Source organism: Eschrichtius robustus, chromosome 8, assembly GCF_028021215.1.
Source record: "Eschrichtius robustus isolate mEscRob2 chromosome 8, mEscRob2.pri, whole genome shotgun sequence".
NCBI classification, from domain to species: Eukaryota; Metazoa; Chordata; class Mammalia; order Artiodactyla; family Eschrichtiidae; genus Eschrichtius; species Eschrichtius robustus.
Window position 1 is genome coordinate 116,552,482 of NC_090831.1, and position 19,581 is coordinate 116,572,062.

Here is a 19,581-nt window from a genome sequence, read left to right on the forward strand (position 1 = left end):
CCCACCCTGTCCTTGGGTTCTTTTCAAACTACTGTGCCTATGAATCACGTGGAAAACTGTTAAAAGGCAGATACCTAATTTCTAAGTCTGGGTGCAGCCCAGAGTTTTGCGAGTCTAACCAGCCCTCACACATGCCAGTGTGCTGCTCCAGGGACCAGTGTGAGCAGCAAGGCCACAAACCAGGGGTCAGCAAACTTAAAGAGTCAAATACACACAGATTCGGGGCTCTGCAGGTCATACTGCCCATGTTACAATACAACTATTCAACTCTGCAGCTGTGGTTCAAAAGCAGCCATAGGGGGCTTCCCTGGTGGCGCAGTGGTTAAGAATCCACCTGCCAATGCAGGGGACGTGGGTTCAAGCCCTGGTCCGGGAAGATCCCACATGCCGTGGAGCAACTAAGCCCGTGCGCCACAACTACCGAGCCTGCGCTCTAGAGCCCGTGAGTCACAACTACTGAGCCTGCGTGCCACAACTACTGAAGCCCACGCGCCTAGAGCCCGTGCTCCGCAACAAGAGAAGCCACCGCAGTGAGAAGCTCGTGCACCGCAACAAAGAGTAGCCCCTGCTCGCCGCAACTAGAGAAAGCCCGCGCGCAGCAACGAAGACCCAAAGCAGCCACAAATAAATAAATAAAATAACTAAATTAAAAAAAAAAAAAAAAAGCAGCCGTAGGCATTATCTAAATGATGATGCGTGCTGTGTTCCAGTAAAACTTTACAAAAACAGCCTTTGGTCAGGTTTGCCCTACAGGCCATATAGTTCACCCACCCATGCTGTAAGAACATCTATTACCCTTCAAATTCCACTCTAATTAGGAGTTTCAGACAGTTGACTACCGTTCCCATGGCAAGTCTGCTAAAGAGATTGTGCAGTCAAAATTAACACTGATTAAGAAAGCAAGGCTGACACTCAAATTCAACAAGTAAATATGTGAAACATTTTACCAACACATAAAATTCTCCCAATATTAAAATGCAGAGATAGTATTTACAAAATATGCAGTATGCATTTTCTTTTCCCACATCCATCCATTCACCTAATTTTCTTTTCTAAATTCTTACCCTACACATCTCCTGATTGCTTTTCATCTGTAAAATTATCATTGAACCTTATCCCCAAATACAGAAAAAAACTGCTTATTTCCTTTAAGAAGCACCTTGCTGCCTGAGAAAATCCTCACAATTCTTTGAGTATTTTATGCTGAGAGATTCACCCAGACACAATAAATTATGAATGCAGTACATAAACTGTGTTGTAACATATAGTATGTATCTAGCAGTTGTTGTAATTAATTAGTTAACTGGGCAGTACTGACCATGGGTCATCTGCGTTATAAGTGTCTGTGTTTACATCTAAAGACGAGGTAAAACTTTAACTAAAGACTGTCCTTTAGCTTATGGCAAACATTTGCTGAGCTGGTCTTTATCCTTATATTATCTCAAATCTTCCTATTCCTACTCCTAAGCAGTAGGTAACCTACTCTGCTTTGCAGTACAAGTAATCTGAGTATCCTGATATCAGCTACAAAACCCAGTGCATTTATCCCACAGACTGGAATTATGCCAGCTGAAGATCAGAAATATGCTCTTTCACTTGTACCACCTCACTTCATCATCAAAAAACTATGAGAAGGTATTATTTCACTTTATAGATGACGTGTAAGTAGTGCTCTAGGTCTAATGTGACTCCAAAGCCACCCTGTACAAGAGAGCAGCCATTAGCCATATCTAGCTATTTATACTTAAATAACATTTAAAACTCAGTTCCTTGGTCCTGGCACTAGCTACGTTTTCAAGTGTTCCATAAGTAGTCACACGTAGCTAGGGGTCACCTTTTTGGGCATTCACACTATCGCACAAAGTTCTATTAAACAGCACCGCTCTGAAGTTTGTTTCAGAGCCTTAAGGAACCTTAGAAATCTATCCCCAGATCCTCACATTTTAACTGCTTTCACAGCCTTTAAGTTAGAAAAGAACCCGGGTTTCAGAATTAAGACAGGCTTGAATTTAAAATGCCAGCTTCACCAATAGAGAAAGCCTTCAGGGCTTTGGGAAAGTATTAAAGGATTAAATAAAACTAAATGTCAAGATACATAAAGGGTCTAAGAAATAGATATGACACCCATATTTTAGTTCTCTTTTCTTTCTCCTTTGCCATATTGATCTCAAGAATTTCAGGGTAGGGGCTTCCCTGGTGGCGCAGTGGTTAAGAATCTGCCTGCCAATGCAGGGGACACAGGTTCGAGCCCTGGTCTGGGAAGATCCCACATGCCGCAGAGCAACTAGGCCCGTGAGCCACAATTACTGAGCCTGCGCGTCTGGAGCCTGTGCTCCGCAAGAGAGGCCACGATAATGAGAGGCCCGCGCACCGCGATGAAGAGTGCCCCCCCCCTTGCCACAACTAGAGAAAGCCCTCGCACAGAAACGAAGACACAACACAGCCATAAATAAAATAATTAATTAATTTAAAAAAAAAAAGCTAAGAGCCATCTTTAAAAAAAAAAAAAAAAGAATTTCAGGGTAAATGACTCAAAAAACTACTTAAAAGATAGGACTCAAATGCTTATCACCATCTATCAAATTACAAATACTACAAAGTTTTTGAAAGGAGTGCATTTTGGTTTTAAGGAAAATTTATCAAGGAATCAATAAGGTATAAATAAAATTTTTGAAAGCACAGAATATTAGCAAGAAAGTTCACATCTGTAAATAGTGCAGAATATATCTATATAAAATACGCTTCTAAAGTAAAAATTTGTGAGTAAGCATTAGGAAAGGTAGAGTACAAATAAGAATAAAGCAAGAAAGAAAAAGACAAAGGCAAAAGCAACACTCCCACTTTGAAAGGAGTTTACTAAAAACGAATGGTTCAGTGAAGCATGGAGCTCTTCATAGCACAGGGACCGGCCACCTATGGCCCTCAAGCCAAACCCAACGGGAGCTAGGAATGGCTTTGGCATTTTTAAATAGTTGGAAAAAAGATCATTTTATGACACGAAAAGTAACTGAAATTAAAATTTCAAGGACTTCCCTGGGGGGTCCAGTGGTTAAGACTCTGCACTCCCAATGCAGGGGGCATGGGTTTGATCCCTGGTCGGGGAACTAAGATCCCGCATGCCACACAGCACGGCCAAAAATAAAATTTTAAAAAATAAATAAAATAAACTCTCTCTCAGAAATGTTTAAATTAATTAACTAATTAATTAAATAAATTTCAGTGTCCCAAAATGAAGTTTCATTGGAACACAGCCACATCTATTAGCTTATGTATTTATCTAGGGCTGTTTTTGTGCTACAAGAAACCGTATGGCCTGCCCAGCCACAAATATTAATTCTCTGGCCCCATACTGAAAGTCTGCCAGGCCGCATTAAAGAGAATTCTCACATCTACTGGATTCACAGTCCATGACAGTGGCTTTGTAAAGTTATTAATTCTTTAAGAAATTAACACAGAATTGCTGATCCTTTAAGCCACAGTGTTAAGAGGTAAGTTAATATTGAGGCAACACTGAAACTAATATTGAGTTTTTCTTTCACATCTTGCAAAAAATACTTTCATACAGTATCAATTTCTGTCTAAGGAAGTTTAATCCATTTTTCTTCTACCTCTACACAAAGGACAGACATTTCTCCCTGTGGTTGGCTTGCAACTCCCCACCCCCAATCATTCTGAGCTTTGATATCTGCCTTTAAAGATTTTAACTTATGGGATTTGGTAGGTCTATAGGGCAAAAATCCCTCCAAAGGGGAATTCCCTGGTAGTCCAGTGGTCAGGACTCCGAGCTTCCACTGCAGGGAGCGTGGGTTCAATCCCTGGTCAGGAAACTAAGATCCCGCACGCCTCACGGTCGCTCCAAAGGAAACAAGATCTACCATAACAATGGTTGTCAACCAAGGCAGTCCTGTCCCTTTCCCAAGTGGCTGTTCAGAAACAATGACTAGGAGTTCTAATGGCACTTATGCAGTGGGGGCAAAGGATGCTAGATCTCCTGCAACAGTCCTGAGCAACAAAGAACCGGCATCACTAAATAACAGCACCCCCGTTATGCAACACGGATGCAGCAATACTTCTGCAACACGGATACAGCAACACTTCTGACCTGTTGGAACTAGGATATCATCTTTCATTATAAACTATTCCCTTCATGAGGAGTTAAATTACTCAAAATCCCTGGGCACTGGCCAAGTTGTATAAAAAGATCTCTACATAGTAAGAGTGACAAGTAGGCTTAAGCCCCCAAGTACAATTTTAATGAGGAGACAAACAATCTTGGAACAAGCCACTCCATGAGATTCCTTCCTTAGCTAGTCTATAATCAAGCTCTTAATAATCACCTATATCAGCCTGTCCCAAACAATTATCACCAAACTTTCCTTTCAGGTAGACTATTGGGATGTAGGTTTCCCTAACTCCTTTCACTTTACCCTAAGAGCACTAAACTCAGCTCAAATCAGGATCATTCCCCAAAAAGGGAGCTGTGTACCCTTACTAAAGAGAAAACTAAAAAGAAAAAAGCAGTTTGTTAGGTGACTTGCATCCACCTAAGTATCAGAGCCTCACTGAAACAGGGCACCTACCTTACTCCCTGGCCTTCAACCTTGGTCTCCCACAAGGAAACCCACTCTGAATACAGGGTAATGTGGAAGATGGGCTTCTATACTTACTCCCAAGGAGAACATGGAATGCCATTTGGGGCTGGCAAAGGTACCTGAAAACTAAGCTGATTAACACGTGGAGCCTAGGCCTTAGCTCGGATTTCTTCAATTTACCCCCTTACTTCCCAGTCATTTCACCTCTATGGTCCAATCATATGAGACTCTCTTCTGAAATAAGAGGCTCATCTGTTAACAACCATACTTTTCCACAATCTATCACACAGTATATTATTCTCCACATCTCTCTGCTGCGCACCTTACAGCCCTGTGTCCACTCTCGCCTACATTCAATTCCTCTCTCCCTACAGTTTACAAGGATTTTCAACTGACTGCCTAGTCAAGGAATTAAGTTGGTTTAAAAACCCGGCAGAGGAGGTGGAGTCAAGATGTCGGTGTGGGAAGACGCAGAGTTAGCGTCTCCCCACAGCTAGGGCACCTGCTGGCCCAAAGTGAACCGGTAGGACGTAGGGAGACTGACAGTGGGAGATGTGGAGGCCAGACAGGATCGGTGCCCCTGAGGGCGGGGAGATCAGGAGAGGCAGGCGGAAGGAGCCATCCAGGAGGAGTGGGAGAGGAGTGGAGGGTGACTGCCCCACCCACTTGGGCACAGGGAGCCTGCTGAGCTCCCAGGTGAGGCCCCCCTGTCCTCCAAACCCCCCTCCAGGCCGCATGGGTCCTTGGGGGCACAGGAGGGAGGCCGGGGAGATCACAAGAGGCAGATGGGAGGAGCCCTCCAGGAGGAGCTGGAGAGGAGAGGAGGGCGTTTGCCCCGCCCACTCGAGCCCAGGAAGCCTGCTGGGCTCCCAGGTGAGGTCCCCCACCCTCTGAGACCAACCTCTGCTCCTTAAGCCTAAGCCCCACCCCCCCACAGTCCCCAAGGCCTTTTCCAGCCCTGTGGGTCCTGAGCACTGGCCCTGCCCACTGCCCAAACCTTGCCCTTGCTTAGGCCCCACTCTCCACAGCCAAGGCCTTTCTCCCGCCTCCGTCCTTTTTCATTTTCCTCCTCCTCTTTTTTTTTCTACTATTGTGGTACTGATGCACATTCTGGTTGTTGACTCATCTATATTTTTATTTTTATATTCTTCCTAAAATATCTGTTAGTTTCCTAAGCTAATTTTATTTTTTACTATATTATTGGTTATTTTTCTTTTTTTTGTCACCCCAGGCGGCTTGCGGCATCTTGGTTCACAAGCCCAGAGTCGGGCCGAAGCTCCGCTGGTGGGAGTTCCGAGTCTGAACCACTGTACTAACAGAGAACCTCAAACTCCAGGGAATATTCATCAGAGTGAGGCCTCACGGAATCTCTCATCTCAGCAACAAAACCCAGCTCTACTCAATAGCCTACAAACCCCAGTGTTGGAAGCCTCAGGCCAAACAACCAGTAAGACAGGAACATAATCCCACTCAAAAAAAATAAAAGGGAGAGAGAGAGAGAGAGACGGCAAAAAAAATATATCACAGATGAAGGAGCAAGGTAAAAACCTACAAGACCAAATAAATGAAGAGGAAATAGGCAATCTACCTGAAAAAGAATTCACAGTAATGACAGTAAAGATGATCCAGAATCTCGGAAGTAGAATGGAGGCACGGACTGAGAAAATACAAGAAATGTTTAACAAAGATCTAGAAGAACTAAAGAACAAACAGAGATGAACAACACAATAACTGAAATGAAAAATACACTAGAAGGAATCAATAACAGATAACTGAGGCAGAAAAACGAATAAGTGAGCTGGAAGACAAAATGGTGGAAATAACTTCCGAGGAGCAGAATAAAGAAAAAAGAATGAAAAGAATTGAAGACAATTTCAGAGACCTCTGGGACAACACTAAAAGCACCAACATTCGAATTATAGGGGTCCCAAAAGAAGAAGAGAAAGAGAAAGGGTCTGAGAAAATATTTGAAGAGATTATAGTTGAAAACTTCCCTAACATGGGAAAGGAAATATCACCCAAGTCCAGGAAGCACAGAGAGTCCCATACAGGATAAATCCTAGGAAGAACACACCAAGACACATATTAATCAAACTAACAAAAATTAAATTCAAAGAAAAATATTAAAAGCAGCAAGGGAAAACAAAAAATAACATACAAAGGAATCCCCATAAGGTTATCAGCTGATTTTTTCAGTGGAAACTCTTCAGGCCAAAAGGGAGTGGCAGGATATACTTAAAGTGATGAAAGAGAAAAACCTACAACCAAGATAACTCTAACCAGCAAGGATCTCATTCAGATTTGATGGAGAAGTCAAAAGCTGTTCAGACAAGCAAAAGCTACAAGAATTCAGCACCACCTAACCAGCTTTACAACAAATGCTAAAGAAACTTCTCTAAGCAGGAAACACAAGAGAAGAAAAAGACCCACAAAAAAAAACCCAAAATGATTAAGAAAATGGTAATAGGAACATACATATTGATAATAACCTTGAATGTGAATGGATCAAATGCCCCAACTAAAAAACACAGACTGGCTGAATGGATACAAAAACAAGACCCATATATATGCTGTCTACAAGAGACCCACTTCAGACCTAGGGACACATACAGACTGAAAGTGAAGGGATGGAAAAAGATATTCCATGCAAATGCAAATCAAAAGAAAGCTGGAGTAGCAATACTTGTATCAGATAAAATAGACTTTAAAATAAAGACTGTTACAAGACATAAGGAGGGACACCACATAATGATCAAGGGATCAATCCAAGAAGATGTAACAGTGATAAATGTTTATGCACCCAACATAGGAGCACCTCAATACGTAAGGCAACTGCGAACAATGATGAAAGAAGAAATCGACAGTAACACAATAATAGTAGGGGACTTTAGCACCCCACTTACACCAATGGACAGATTATCCAAACAGAAAATAAATAAGGAAACACAAGCTTTAAATGACACAACAGACCAGGCAGATCTAATTGATATTTATCCACCCAAAAGTGGCAGAATATACTTTCTTCTCAAGTGCACATGGAACATTCTCCAGGATAGATCACATCTTGGGTCACAAATCAAGCCTCGGAAAATTTAAGAAAACTGAAATCATATCAAGCATCTTTTCTGACCACAACGCTATGAGATTGGAAGTAAATTACGGGAAAAAAACTGTAAAAAACAAAAATACATGGAGGCTAAAGAGATCACTGAAGAAATCAAAGAAGAAATAAAAAAATACATAGGAACAAATGACAACAAAAACACCACGACCCAAAACCTATGGGACGCAGCAGAAGCAGTTCTAAGAGGGAAATTTATAGCAATTCAATCTCACCTCAAAAAACAAGAAAAATCTCAAATACACAATCTAACCCTACACTTAAAACAACTAGAGAAAAAAGAACAAAGAAAACCCAAAGTCAGTAAAAGGAAAGAAATCATAAAGATCAGAGCAGAAATAAATGAAACAAATGAAGAAAACAATGGCAAAGATCAATGAAACTAAAAGCTGGTTCTTTGAGAGGATAAACAAAATTGATAAACCCTTAGCCAGACTCATCAAGAAAAAAAAGGGAGAGGACACAAATCAATAAAATTAGAAATGAAAAAGGAGAAATCACAACTGACACTGCAGAAATATAAAGGATTATAAGAGACTACTACAAACAACTATATGCCAATAAAATGGACAACCACAAAGAAATGGACAAATTCTTGGAAAGGTACAATTTTCCAAGACTGAACCAGGAAGAATCAGAAAATATAAACAGATCTATCACACGTAATGAAATTGAAACCATAATTTAAAATCTTCTAACAAACAAAAGTCCAGGACCAGATGGCTTCACATGCGAATTCTATCAAACTTGTAGAAGAGCTAACACCGATCCTTCTCAAACTCTTCCAAAAAGCTGCAGAGGGAGAAACACTCCCAAATTTCTTCTACGAAGCCACCATTACCCTGATACCAAAACCAGAAAAAGATATCACAAAAAAAGAAAATTATAGACCAATATCACTGATGAACATAGATGCAAAAATCCTGAAGAAAATACTAGAAAACTGAATCCAACAACACATTAAAAGGATCATACACCATGATCAAGTGGGATTTATGCCAGGGATGCAAGGATTCTTCAATATATGCAAATCAATGTGATACACCATATTAACAAATTGAAGAAGAAAAACCATATGATCATCTCAATAGATGCAGAAAAAGCTTTTGACAAAATTCAACACCCATTTATGATAAAAACTCTCCAAAAAATGGGCAAAGAGGGAACCTACCTCAACATAATAAGACACATATGACAAACCCACAGCAAGCATCATACTCAATGGTGAAAAACTGAAAGCATTTCCTCTAAGATCAGGAACAAAACAAGGATGTCCACTCTCGCCATTCTTATTCAACATAGTTTCGGAAGTCCTAGCCATGGCAATCAGAGAAGAAAAAGAAATAAAAGGAATACAAATTGGAAAAGAAGAAATAAAACTGTCACTGTTTGCTGATGACATGATACTATACATAGAGAATCCTAAAGATGCCACCAGAAAACTACTAGAACTAATCAATGTATTTGGTAAGGTTGCAGGATACAAAATTAATGCACAGAAATCTCTGGCATTCCTATACACCAACAACGAAAAATCAGAAAGAGAAATTAAGGAAACACTCCCATTTACCACTGCAACGAAAAGAATAAAATACCTAGGAATAAACCTGCCTAAGGAGGCGAAAGACCTGTACTCAGAAAACTATAAAATACTGATGAAAGAAATCAAAGATGACATAAAGAGATGGAGAAATATACCATGTTCTTGGATTGGAAAAATCAATATTGTGAAAATGACTATACTAGCCAAAGCAATCTACAGATTCAATGCAATCCCTATCAAACTACCAATGGCATTCTTCACAGAATTAGAACAAAAAATTTTACAATTCATATGGAAACACAAAGGACCCCAAATAGCCAAAGCAGTCTTGAGAAAGAAAAATGGAGCTGGAGGAATAAGGCTCCCCAACTTCAAACTATACCACAAAGCTACAGTAATCAAGACAGTATGGTACTGGCACACAAAGAGAAATATAGATCAATGGTACAAGATAGAATGCCCAGAGATAAACCCACGCACACATGGACACCTAATTTACAACAAAGGAGGCAAGAACGTACAATGGAGAAAAGACGGCCTCTTCAATAAGTGGTGCTGGGAAAAGTGGACAGCTACATGTGAAAGAATGAAATTAGAACACTACCTAACACCATACACAAAAATAAACTCCAAATGGATTAAAGACTTAAATGTAAGACCAGACACTATAAAACTCTTAGAGGAAAACATAGGAAGAACACTCTTTGACATAAACCACAGCAAGATCTTTTTTGACCCACCTCCTAGAGTACCGGAAATAAAACCAAAAATAAACAAATGGGACTTAATTAAACTTAAAAACTTTGCACAGCAAAGTAAACCATAAACAAGACAAAAAGACAACCCTCAGAATGGGAGAAAAGACTTGCAAATGAAACAACAAAGGATGAATCTCCAAAATATACAAACAGCTCAATATCAAAAAAAACAAATCCAGTTAAAAAATGGGTGGAAGACCTAAATAGACATTTCACCAAGGAAGACATACAGATGGCCAAGAGGCACATGAAAAGATGCTCAACATCACTAATTATTAGAGAAATGCAAATCAAAACTACAATGAGGTATCACCTCACACCAGTCAGAATGGCCATTATCAAAAAATTTAGAAACAATAAATGCTGGAAAGGGTGTGGTGAAAAGGGAACCCTCCTGCACTATTGGTGGGAATGTAAATTGATACAACCACTAAGGAGAACAGTATGGAGGTTCCTTTAAAAACTAAAACTGGAACTACCATATGACCCAGCAAGCCCACTACTGGGCTTATACCCTGAGAAAACCATAATTCAAAAAGAGACATGTACCACAGTGTTCATTGCAGCACTATTTACAATAGCCAGGACATGGAACCAACCTAACTGTTCACCTACAGAAAATGGATAAAGAAGATGTGGCACATATATACAATGGAATATTACTCAGCCATAAAAAGAAACAAAACTGAGTTATTTGTAGTGAGGTGGATCGACCTAGAGTGTGTCATACAGAGTGAAGTAAGTCAGAAAGAGAAACACAAATACCGTATGCTAACGCATATATATGGAATCTAAAAAAAAAAAAAAAAAGGTACTGATGGACCTAGTTGCAGGGCAGAAATAAAGAGGTAGACATAGAAAATGGACTTGAGGACATGGATGGCGTGGGAGGGCAAAGTTGGGGCGAAGTGAGAGTAGCATCAACATATATACACTACCAAATGTAAAACAGTTGGCTGGTGGGAAGCAGCAGCATAGCACAGGGAGATCTGCTTGGTGCTTTGTGATGACCTAGAGGGGTGGGATGGGGGGGTGGGATAGGGAGGGTGGGAGGGAGGCTCAAGACGGAGGGGATATGGGGACATGTGTATACATATGGCTGATTCTCTTTGTTGTGCAACAGAAACTAACACAGTATTGTGAAGCAATTATACTCCAATAAAGATTTTTTAAAAAAAATCTTGCAGAGACCATCCTACTACAAAGAATCGCTCATTCACAGTAGGATGGATTTCTAACACCTATTGCCCTTTTTAATATTGTGACTGACTACAAAAGACATATCTGGGTTTTTTAGTTTTTGGCTTTTTTTTTGAGTGTCATTGTATCAGTTTTTTCCTTCTAGCAATATTGCAATGAAAATAATCAGCAGAGGGCAAAATGACCACTAAACTCAGATACCAGGGGTTCCATTTCTGGGATCCTTCCTACAGTTACATGGAAAGAATCTTCCTTCTTCTCTACCCTTACTAGATTTCCTAAGTAAAACAGATGTGAGATAACCTAACATCAATATTCCACCCGTCAATAATTTCTTAGTCTTTTCAACTCTAAGCTTTTGAACCCAATAGTTGACACAATTCTTTTCTGATAATAGGATGCTAAAATTGGCTATGACACTGTCAAAATATCTTACCTAGTGTGATCATTTAAAATATGCCTGGGACTTCCCTGGTGGCACAGTGGTTAAGAATAGGCCTGCCAATGCAGGGGACACAGGATAGAGCCCTGGTCCGGGAAGATCCCACATGCCGCGGAGCAACTAAGCCCGTGTGCCACAACTACTGAGCCCTCATGCCACAACTACTTAAGCCCACGTGCCTAGAGCCCGTGCTCCACAACAAGAGAAGCCACCGCAATGAGAAGCCCGCGCACCGCAACAAAGAGTAGTCCCCACTCACTGCAACTAGAGAAAGCCCACACAGCAACGAAGACCCAACACAGTCAAAAAAAAATTTTTTTTAAATAAATTTTTTAAAAAAACCTTAAAAAATATAAAATAAAATATGCCCAAAATTCTTTGACAGTCCCCCCCACCTCAACAGGTGGAGGCCAATTTCTTTCCCCTTGAAAGTGGGCTGGACTTAGTGACTCGCTTGTCATAAACAGAATATAGTGGAAGTGACAGTGTGTGACTTCTGAGACTAGGTCATAAAAAGGTATTGTGGTTTCGTCCTTGCTGTCTCTCTTGAATCACTTACTCTGGGGACAAGTTAGTGTGAGGACACTAAAGCAGCCCTAGGGAAATGTCCACAAGGCGAGGAACTAAGGCCTCCCACCAACAGATGTGTGAGTGAGCCACCTTCAAAGTGGTCCTCAGGCCCCCACTGAGACTTCAGATGATGGCAGACCTGGCTGAAATCTTGGCCGCAATCTCTTGAGAGTCTCTAAGCTAGAACCACCCACCCAGCTAAGCCACTCCAAGATTCCAGACTCCAGAATATGAGATAATAAATGTTCGCTGTTTTCAAACTGCTGATTTTCAGGGTAACTTGTTTAACATCAATAGATAATACACTGAGATATTTTCTAAACTGAGAAGATAAAGAAAAGCTCTAACTGGGACTTCCCTGGTGGTCCAGTGGTCAGGACTTGGCGCTTCCACTGCAGGGGGTGCGGGTTTGGTTCCCTGGTCAGGGAACTAAGATCCCATGTGCTGCGCAGTACGGCCAAAAAGAAAAAGAGAAGAAAAGCTCTACCCAATTGCTAGCAGAACCCACAGAACCCACTACTGCTGAATTGCAATTTAACAGGATTATGGTACCAATTCAATGAATAATGATAGAGGTTACTTAATAACTAATCCCTCTTGGTTTTCCACAGTTCTGAGATAGATACTAGAGACTGTTCTGAAGCATTTTCTGTAAATCTTGGCTTAAAATTTAGTCTTGCGAGCTCAAGTGGTTTATGAAAGTTTAGTTGGAATGACAAGCCCTCTTAACTAGTAACCTAATACACTGTTCCAAATGCCTATGATCCCATTTTCTCCCCATAATTCATACTAATAGAGAACAACTGAAACTAGTTCCAACTGGTCAAATATTAACCTTATTCTTGGTCTTTAAGAGGAAATGCCATTGGGCTTCCCTGGTGGCACAGTGGTTGAGAATCTGCCTGCCAATGCAGGGGACACGGGTTTGAGCCCTGGTCTGGGAGGATCCCACGTGCCACGGAGCAACTAGGCCCGTGAGCCACAGCTACCGAGCCTGCGCGTCTGGAGCCTGTGCTCCGCAACAAGAGAGGCCGCGACAGTGAGAGGCCCGCGCACCGCGATGAAGAGTGGCCCCCGCTCGCCACAACTAGAGAAAGCCCTCGCACAGCAACGAAGACCCAACACAGCCAAAAATAAATAAATAAATAATTTATTTTAAAAAGGAGGAAATGCCATTAACAAACACGCCTTCACCATACCCTATCCATAGGTTTGCTGGAAGTTGCTCCTCAGGCACTATTTAAACTTAGGACTGTATTATAAATTCATTTTTTAAATGTAATACTTTCCGTCCAAGAGAAAGATCTGTCAGTGTGCTAACATTTCTAATGAGCACTTTTTAAAGTACTACTTTAGGGAATTCCCCGGCGATCCAGTGGTTAGGACTTGGTGCTTTCACTGCCATGGCCCGGGGTTCAATCCCTGGTCGGGGAACTAAGATCCTGCAAGCTGCGAGGCGTGGCAAAAAAAAAAAAGGACTATTTTAAATCTATTATTTACAAAGTTGTTGGAATTACGTATTTTACTCTCATTTTTTTCTGCCAACCTCTCCATCCACCCCTGAACAAAACTGAATTGGAAACAAATTCTTACCTGCAGCGGTCTCCGTAAATACAGTACCCTCGCTGAAAATACTTGCACACTACACCATATGGACTGTCAGAGAGGTCATGTGAGTATCGACAGTTATCTCCTTCCTTACAAACCCCATGCATGAAATACCTGTGAGACAAAGAACCACAAGTTGGTTTACAAGTCAGTACTCAAAGAATTCATGACCAATATATTCTAATAACACAGGAGCACTATATACTAATACTATATTCTACTGTTATAGTCTATTTACACAAATACGAGTCATGAACACAAAGAAAGTAGAACTAGACCATATGACCATAAAATTATCCATGATGGTACCACAGGAAGGTTGCCTATAGATACAGACACCAATTTAAACTTTGAGGTCATCATTAATCTAGTCTCTGCGGGTTAAGTCTGACTACTGCTCTCATTTTACAGTCCTACAGAGGTAGCTTCTTGTTTTCCACTAACTTCAGCCATAACGGCAGCTCTATCTGAAAAAAAATCAAAGATAAGCAAGAAACAACGTAAACCTGAACGGGTCAGACTACTGTATATGTTTCAATTCTTGGAGAAACCATTTTAATTCTTTAAAAGCCACATGTGAAAATACAAGTAAAAGTTGTTGCAAAGGTAGAGGCAAAGTGAAATCACTTTCTGTCCTTCATTTAGCAGACTCTTGTTCTGAAGAACATGTGTACCTAACTAGCAGTTTCCAAAAACCAAGTATCAGAGAATGACTCAGTTTCTAAGAGGACCTGGGAATTTGCTACAAGTGCAACTTTTGAGACCTCACCTCAGACCAACTAAACTGGAAATAGGGCGGGGGGCCAAGCAGCAATCTGTAAGTAACTAGGTGGATCAGGGAAGTGATAAAGGTCTTTATTTTTTGTAGATAATCCTGATCTTGTAAAGTGGGTAGAACCACCACCACCCCTTGCATCCTCCCTCCCATCACTGACTTTGGTCTCTTTCTCTTGAGCAGAGTTATGAAGACTTCATGTTGGCAGACCATAACTGCCCCAAATATGCATCTATGTACAGCTGATCCAGAGTAAGGAAAAAGTGCCTATCTCCTGGGTGTGTCAATTATCTAGAGGTGAAAGGTAGAATAGCAGTAAGTGCACTCCACTTGTCCGCTGGATTGAAGGATATATAGAAAAGAGACTCATTTTTACCTAAAGGAGCCTTGAAGGCGGCTGCCCCAAATTGAAATGTGAAAGGTTCTATTCAAATTACTGGCACAGGGCTTCCCTGGTGGCACAGTGGTTGGGAATCCGCCTGCCAATGCGGGGGACACGGGTTCGAGCCCTGGTCCCGGAGGATCCCACATGCCACGAAGCAACTAGGCCCGTGAGCCACAACTGCTGAGCCTGCGCTCTGGAGCCCTGCGAGCCACAGCTGCTGAGCCTGCGTGCCACAACTACTGAAGCCCACGCTCCTGGAGCCCGTGCTCCGCAACAAGAGAAGCCACCACAATGAGAGGACGGCGCACTGCAACGGGGAGTGGCCCGAGAGCCCTCGAACAGCAAGGAGGACCCAACGCAGCCAAAAATTAATTAATTAATTTTTAAAAAATTACTGGCATTTATACCTTCTATGTGACATAGAAAGAAAAAATGTAACATCTTGGTGGAACAGCTATAATCATCAAGAAGATCCTAAACTGCCCTAGGGTTTCAGTCCGTAACAAAACATAAGAATATAGTAGTAGGAAGTCAAATTCTAACTATAATTAACCTAACTTCAACTGTTATCAGGTTTAACTTAATCTAACTAGGTCTGAACTTTTGCTCAACTACAGGGCAACTTTCTCCAAGCTTTGAAGCTGTCTGAGCACCACATAAGACAAATTTGAGTTAAACCACTTGTGCCAATAGGTACTTTTTGACTGCATAAATGAAGAGATTAACACTTAAAAAAAGCCAACAACCCAACAAATCAATAATTTCATTGTAATCACCACTAGTATAATCATGCTTCAAAGTATCTATAAAAGTATCCACAGTTGGTAATTGGTTATTCATTTGAAACAGTCTCACTGTTCGAATACAGTTGCTTACTGTCCCATCCCCAGTGGGAACTTTCACAATTCTCAACACAAGACAAAGCTGTCTATACCTTCAATATTCTTTGGGGTCAGCTTGAAGTCAGAGATGCACATACTGATACAGTTTTAAGGCTTGATAAAACACCTACCCCTAGAGATCTCAAACCAGTTGCTCCAAGGAGTTCAGCTCCCTAACACCTGCATTTAAATGTTCAGCAGGATGCTCTTCCTTAACACTTTTGCAACACCTCACACCACTATTACTTTTTGACATCCACGATAGTAAAAACTGTTCCCAAGAATCCAAAATGAAAGAGTAAAACTCAGAGTCACTGGCCTAAGACAGTGTAGCATGGCCTGTTAGCACCTTTTGACCAAGAGCATAATACAGCAGTGACCAAGAATGGAGAGAACAGAGGGGAGGACAGGCTGGAGAGCTAGGGAACAGATTCTGCAGGGCCTTTTAAGTCAAGTTATCTTAAAGCAGTAAGAAGCCACTGAAAGATTTTAAACAAGGACATGTCAGAATTAAATTTAAATTTTAAAGCACTACATTAAACTGCCTTCTTCCAGGTGATGTGTCTGGGCCAGCTGATTACATTTATGTCTAGGGACTTCAGTTGAGTCCAAGTTTCAAGAGCCAGCAGTGGATGCAGCTACCAGAACAGTTAATACAATCAGGCTGCATCAGTAGTCAACTGTTTGGATCCAAGTAGTAATAAAAAGCACACAGTTTCAGGATTAGGAAGACTGTTTAAATTCCAGCTTTGTGACCCTCAGTAAAGCTATTGTCTTAGTTTCACCACTCTTTCAGATTTAAGAACTTAAAAACAAACAAACAAACAAACCATGCATGCAGTAGCAGCTGCGTAGTGTCTTTGCTGGCACTCGAGTTCATTTCCTCATCTCCCCTTCCACATCTCTTCTCTGCCTTGACTACATTTGTTTCCGACCACACACTGTAAGAGGTACACACTAACAAATCGGGTAAGAAAAGCAAGAGACCTAGATGTCATGCCATAAGATTTTAAGTAACTGGAGTAGTTTGGCCAGAAGATAAAGGAATAGCCTTTTCCAGCACTATTCCTGGCAAAGTCAATACATGTGGGAAGCTACATCATAAACCTGGCTCAGCGTAAGGACTGAGAACTAGAACTACCCAGCAATGAAATAAGTTCCTGAGGTCCAGAACTAGCATCACCAAAGGAATTCAAGCAGACACAAAATCACCTGATACTGCAGAATCAACAGAAACACTAGAATACAAGCCCTAATTAGTTACTGCCAAATACTAAGCATTATTTTACATGGTTGTTTGGTACATATGGTCTGGGTTACATATGGTCTGGGCTTCTGGTTTGTTTTACTTGCCTTTTGTCTCTCAGTGATATTAACACTGTTGGTATAATTATAAACAGTCCTCACAGTGAAATCCCTTCTTGCCAACCCATGTCTAAGTCTAAGAGATTACGACATGATAGTGTAAGTTATAACCTAAAGAGGAAAAAAGGCACCTCTCCCAAGAATTTCTCCCCATTTTTTTTTCTTTTTTAAATGCCACCACCAAAAAGCCATCATCCAAGTTCACCTTAATGCCAGTGTCCAGGCTGAGCTTGCCTTCAGTTAAAGGCTGGGCCATATGATTTCTATGGTTCCTTCCACCTTGAAGATTCTATGACTCCAATCAGATATTGTCCAGTAATAAAGACAAATACAATTGACTAGAATCCCCGACTGTTGTACCTCTTGGAAACGTAAGCATGGTTACCAAGATATATATAAGAAACCCCAACAGTAGCTTGTGAGGGTGTAAGAGAGCTACACAATACCCTTAAAGTACTTCTAGGCATCATAACAACCTGTCTGGGGATTTACAGAAATTACAGAATATTAATTAATTTGGCACTTAATCACTTAATCTGCTGTGACATTGTTTACTGTGTTACTTAATTCTTGATAAGTACATGTACCCTATTTCTCAAACTAGATTGTAAATTCCTGGTGTTTAAGAACCACAGTTTATTCTGCTTTTTATCTTCTATAGTACCTGTACACATAATACTTAGATATTTGTTCAGTAAAAACTGTAGAAGACAGCTAGGTGTCATGGGGAATCATAGTGCCAGTAGCAAATTAATTTCTCTTTTCCCTGGGCTGAATAACTTTTTCAATGCCATCCCTTCAAAAAACACTGAAGTCTGCAAGCAATACATTTTACTATGGATATCACAGCACTTGGATAAAGACTTTCTGGAAAAATTCCCTTCATTTTTAAGCTACACTTAAAGTTTTTGAAAAATCAAAATGAAAAAACACTTGGTTTTTGTGTATTATTTCAATACACTCGTCTACCATTGCAGAAGCACTCTGATAAAACAGTGTCTAAATTCAAAATTACAACTTGCAAGTTACAACTTTGTTGTTTTAACCCCCAACACTCAAGAAAACTAGAAAAAGCAACAGCATTTCTAGTTCACAGCACTAAATTCTAATAAAAGATATCAAAATGGCCTGGTGGGGGCAGCATAACACAGTTCCTTGGGAAAAGTATACCTAGGTTTTTCTTAAAAGCCGAGAAGATAAACACAATGACATAGAATTTCAAGAGAAATATTTAGACAATACTAACCAACAAGAAAATACAGATGATTCTGAGCAACCAGAAACAAATTTCCAACATCCAAACAGCTAAGAGGATTATACCCTTGGTGAAGAAAACAGCCTTAGTCAAATTCCTAGATATAATGGGGGAAGAGGCACAAACTAGAACACTCTCTTGAATTCTCTTCACAGGAGATTTTGCTATCAAACACAACGAAAATATTTATAATACAGTGCATTTCTGCATTTCCTTCAACTTCTAGCTCTATGTCTCTCGTTGTAAGCACTAATGTTTATTTACTGAATAACTGAATGAGATAGTCCCAAAAGATATACACATGTTCTATTAAGTCCTTTGTCTTTGCTGATTTACAAGGGTCATCTTCTTCTTAACGAAAGCAGAGGAATCTTACAAGCACATATCAAAGTGGGTAATTTTAGGTGTGGATTTATCAAGATCAATTTAAGCATTTACTGAGTATACCAGGCACTGAGTAAAGCCCTACAGATACAATGATAAAACAGGGCCCCTGCTCTCAGAAAGCTCAAAGCTTACAATAAATAAGATATCATATTTGGTATCCCCCTATTCAAGGAAGAAAGATTTTTTAACAGGCGATCATGTTAGTACTTAGAACAACTGAAAACAATATCAAATATTAAAACCCAAGACTTATCAACTAGCCTGTGCTTTTTTGGATAACTGTCTCAAGCAAAAGCTACAGACAGCTTTATATGAAAAACAATAGCACATCTAAGCCTGTATCTGATACATAATGCTTCTTAGAAATATTACTCAGCTATGTAAATTTCTTAAATATATAAATCTATTTGTTCATGGGCAAGGAACTCCCACTGGTCCAGAATCGATCTGGGATATTTCAGAAACTCAAAGATCCTAAAGGTAGGCAAAAAGGAATGATTAGTCTGGCGAGCTGTTCTGAATTCTGATGACACTGGTGAGGAAGTAGAAAAGGGGAAGCAGATCAGGGAAAAATACCTAACAGAGGGGAAAGGAAAGTGTAGATGTGACCACACATTCTGGACAGAAATGAGTTGAGCTCACATACAGACACAACAGGAAAATAATGAGACAAGTAATATATAGTAACGTCAAGTTAGT

The 19,581-nt window shown here is 40.5% G+C and overlaps 1 protein-coding gene across 1 annotated transcript in view; it reads right to left on the bottom strand.

The window, feature by feature from the left end:
• MKRN1 (makorin ring finger protein 1) overlaps nucleotides 1-19,581 on the bottom strand; it is a 29,427-nt gene that overhangs the window by 7,940 nt on the left and 1,906 nt on the right. Inside the window, exon 2 of the mRNA XM_068549567.1 lies at nucleotides 13,820-13,948. Coding sequence (XP_068405668.1) covers nucleotides 13,820-13,948 — 129 coding nt within the window. The remainder of the gene's footprint in view (nucleotides 1-13,819; nucleotides 13,949-19,581) is intronic.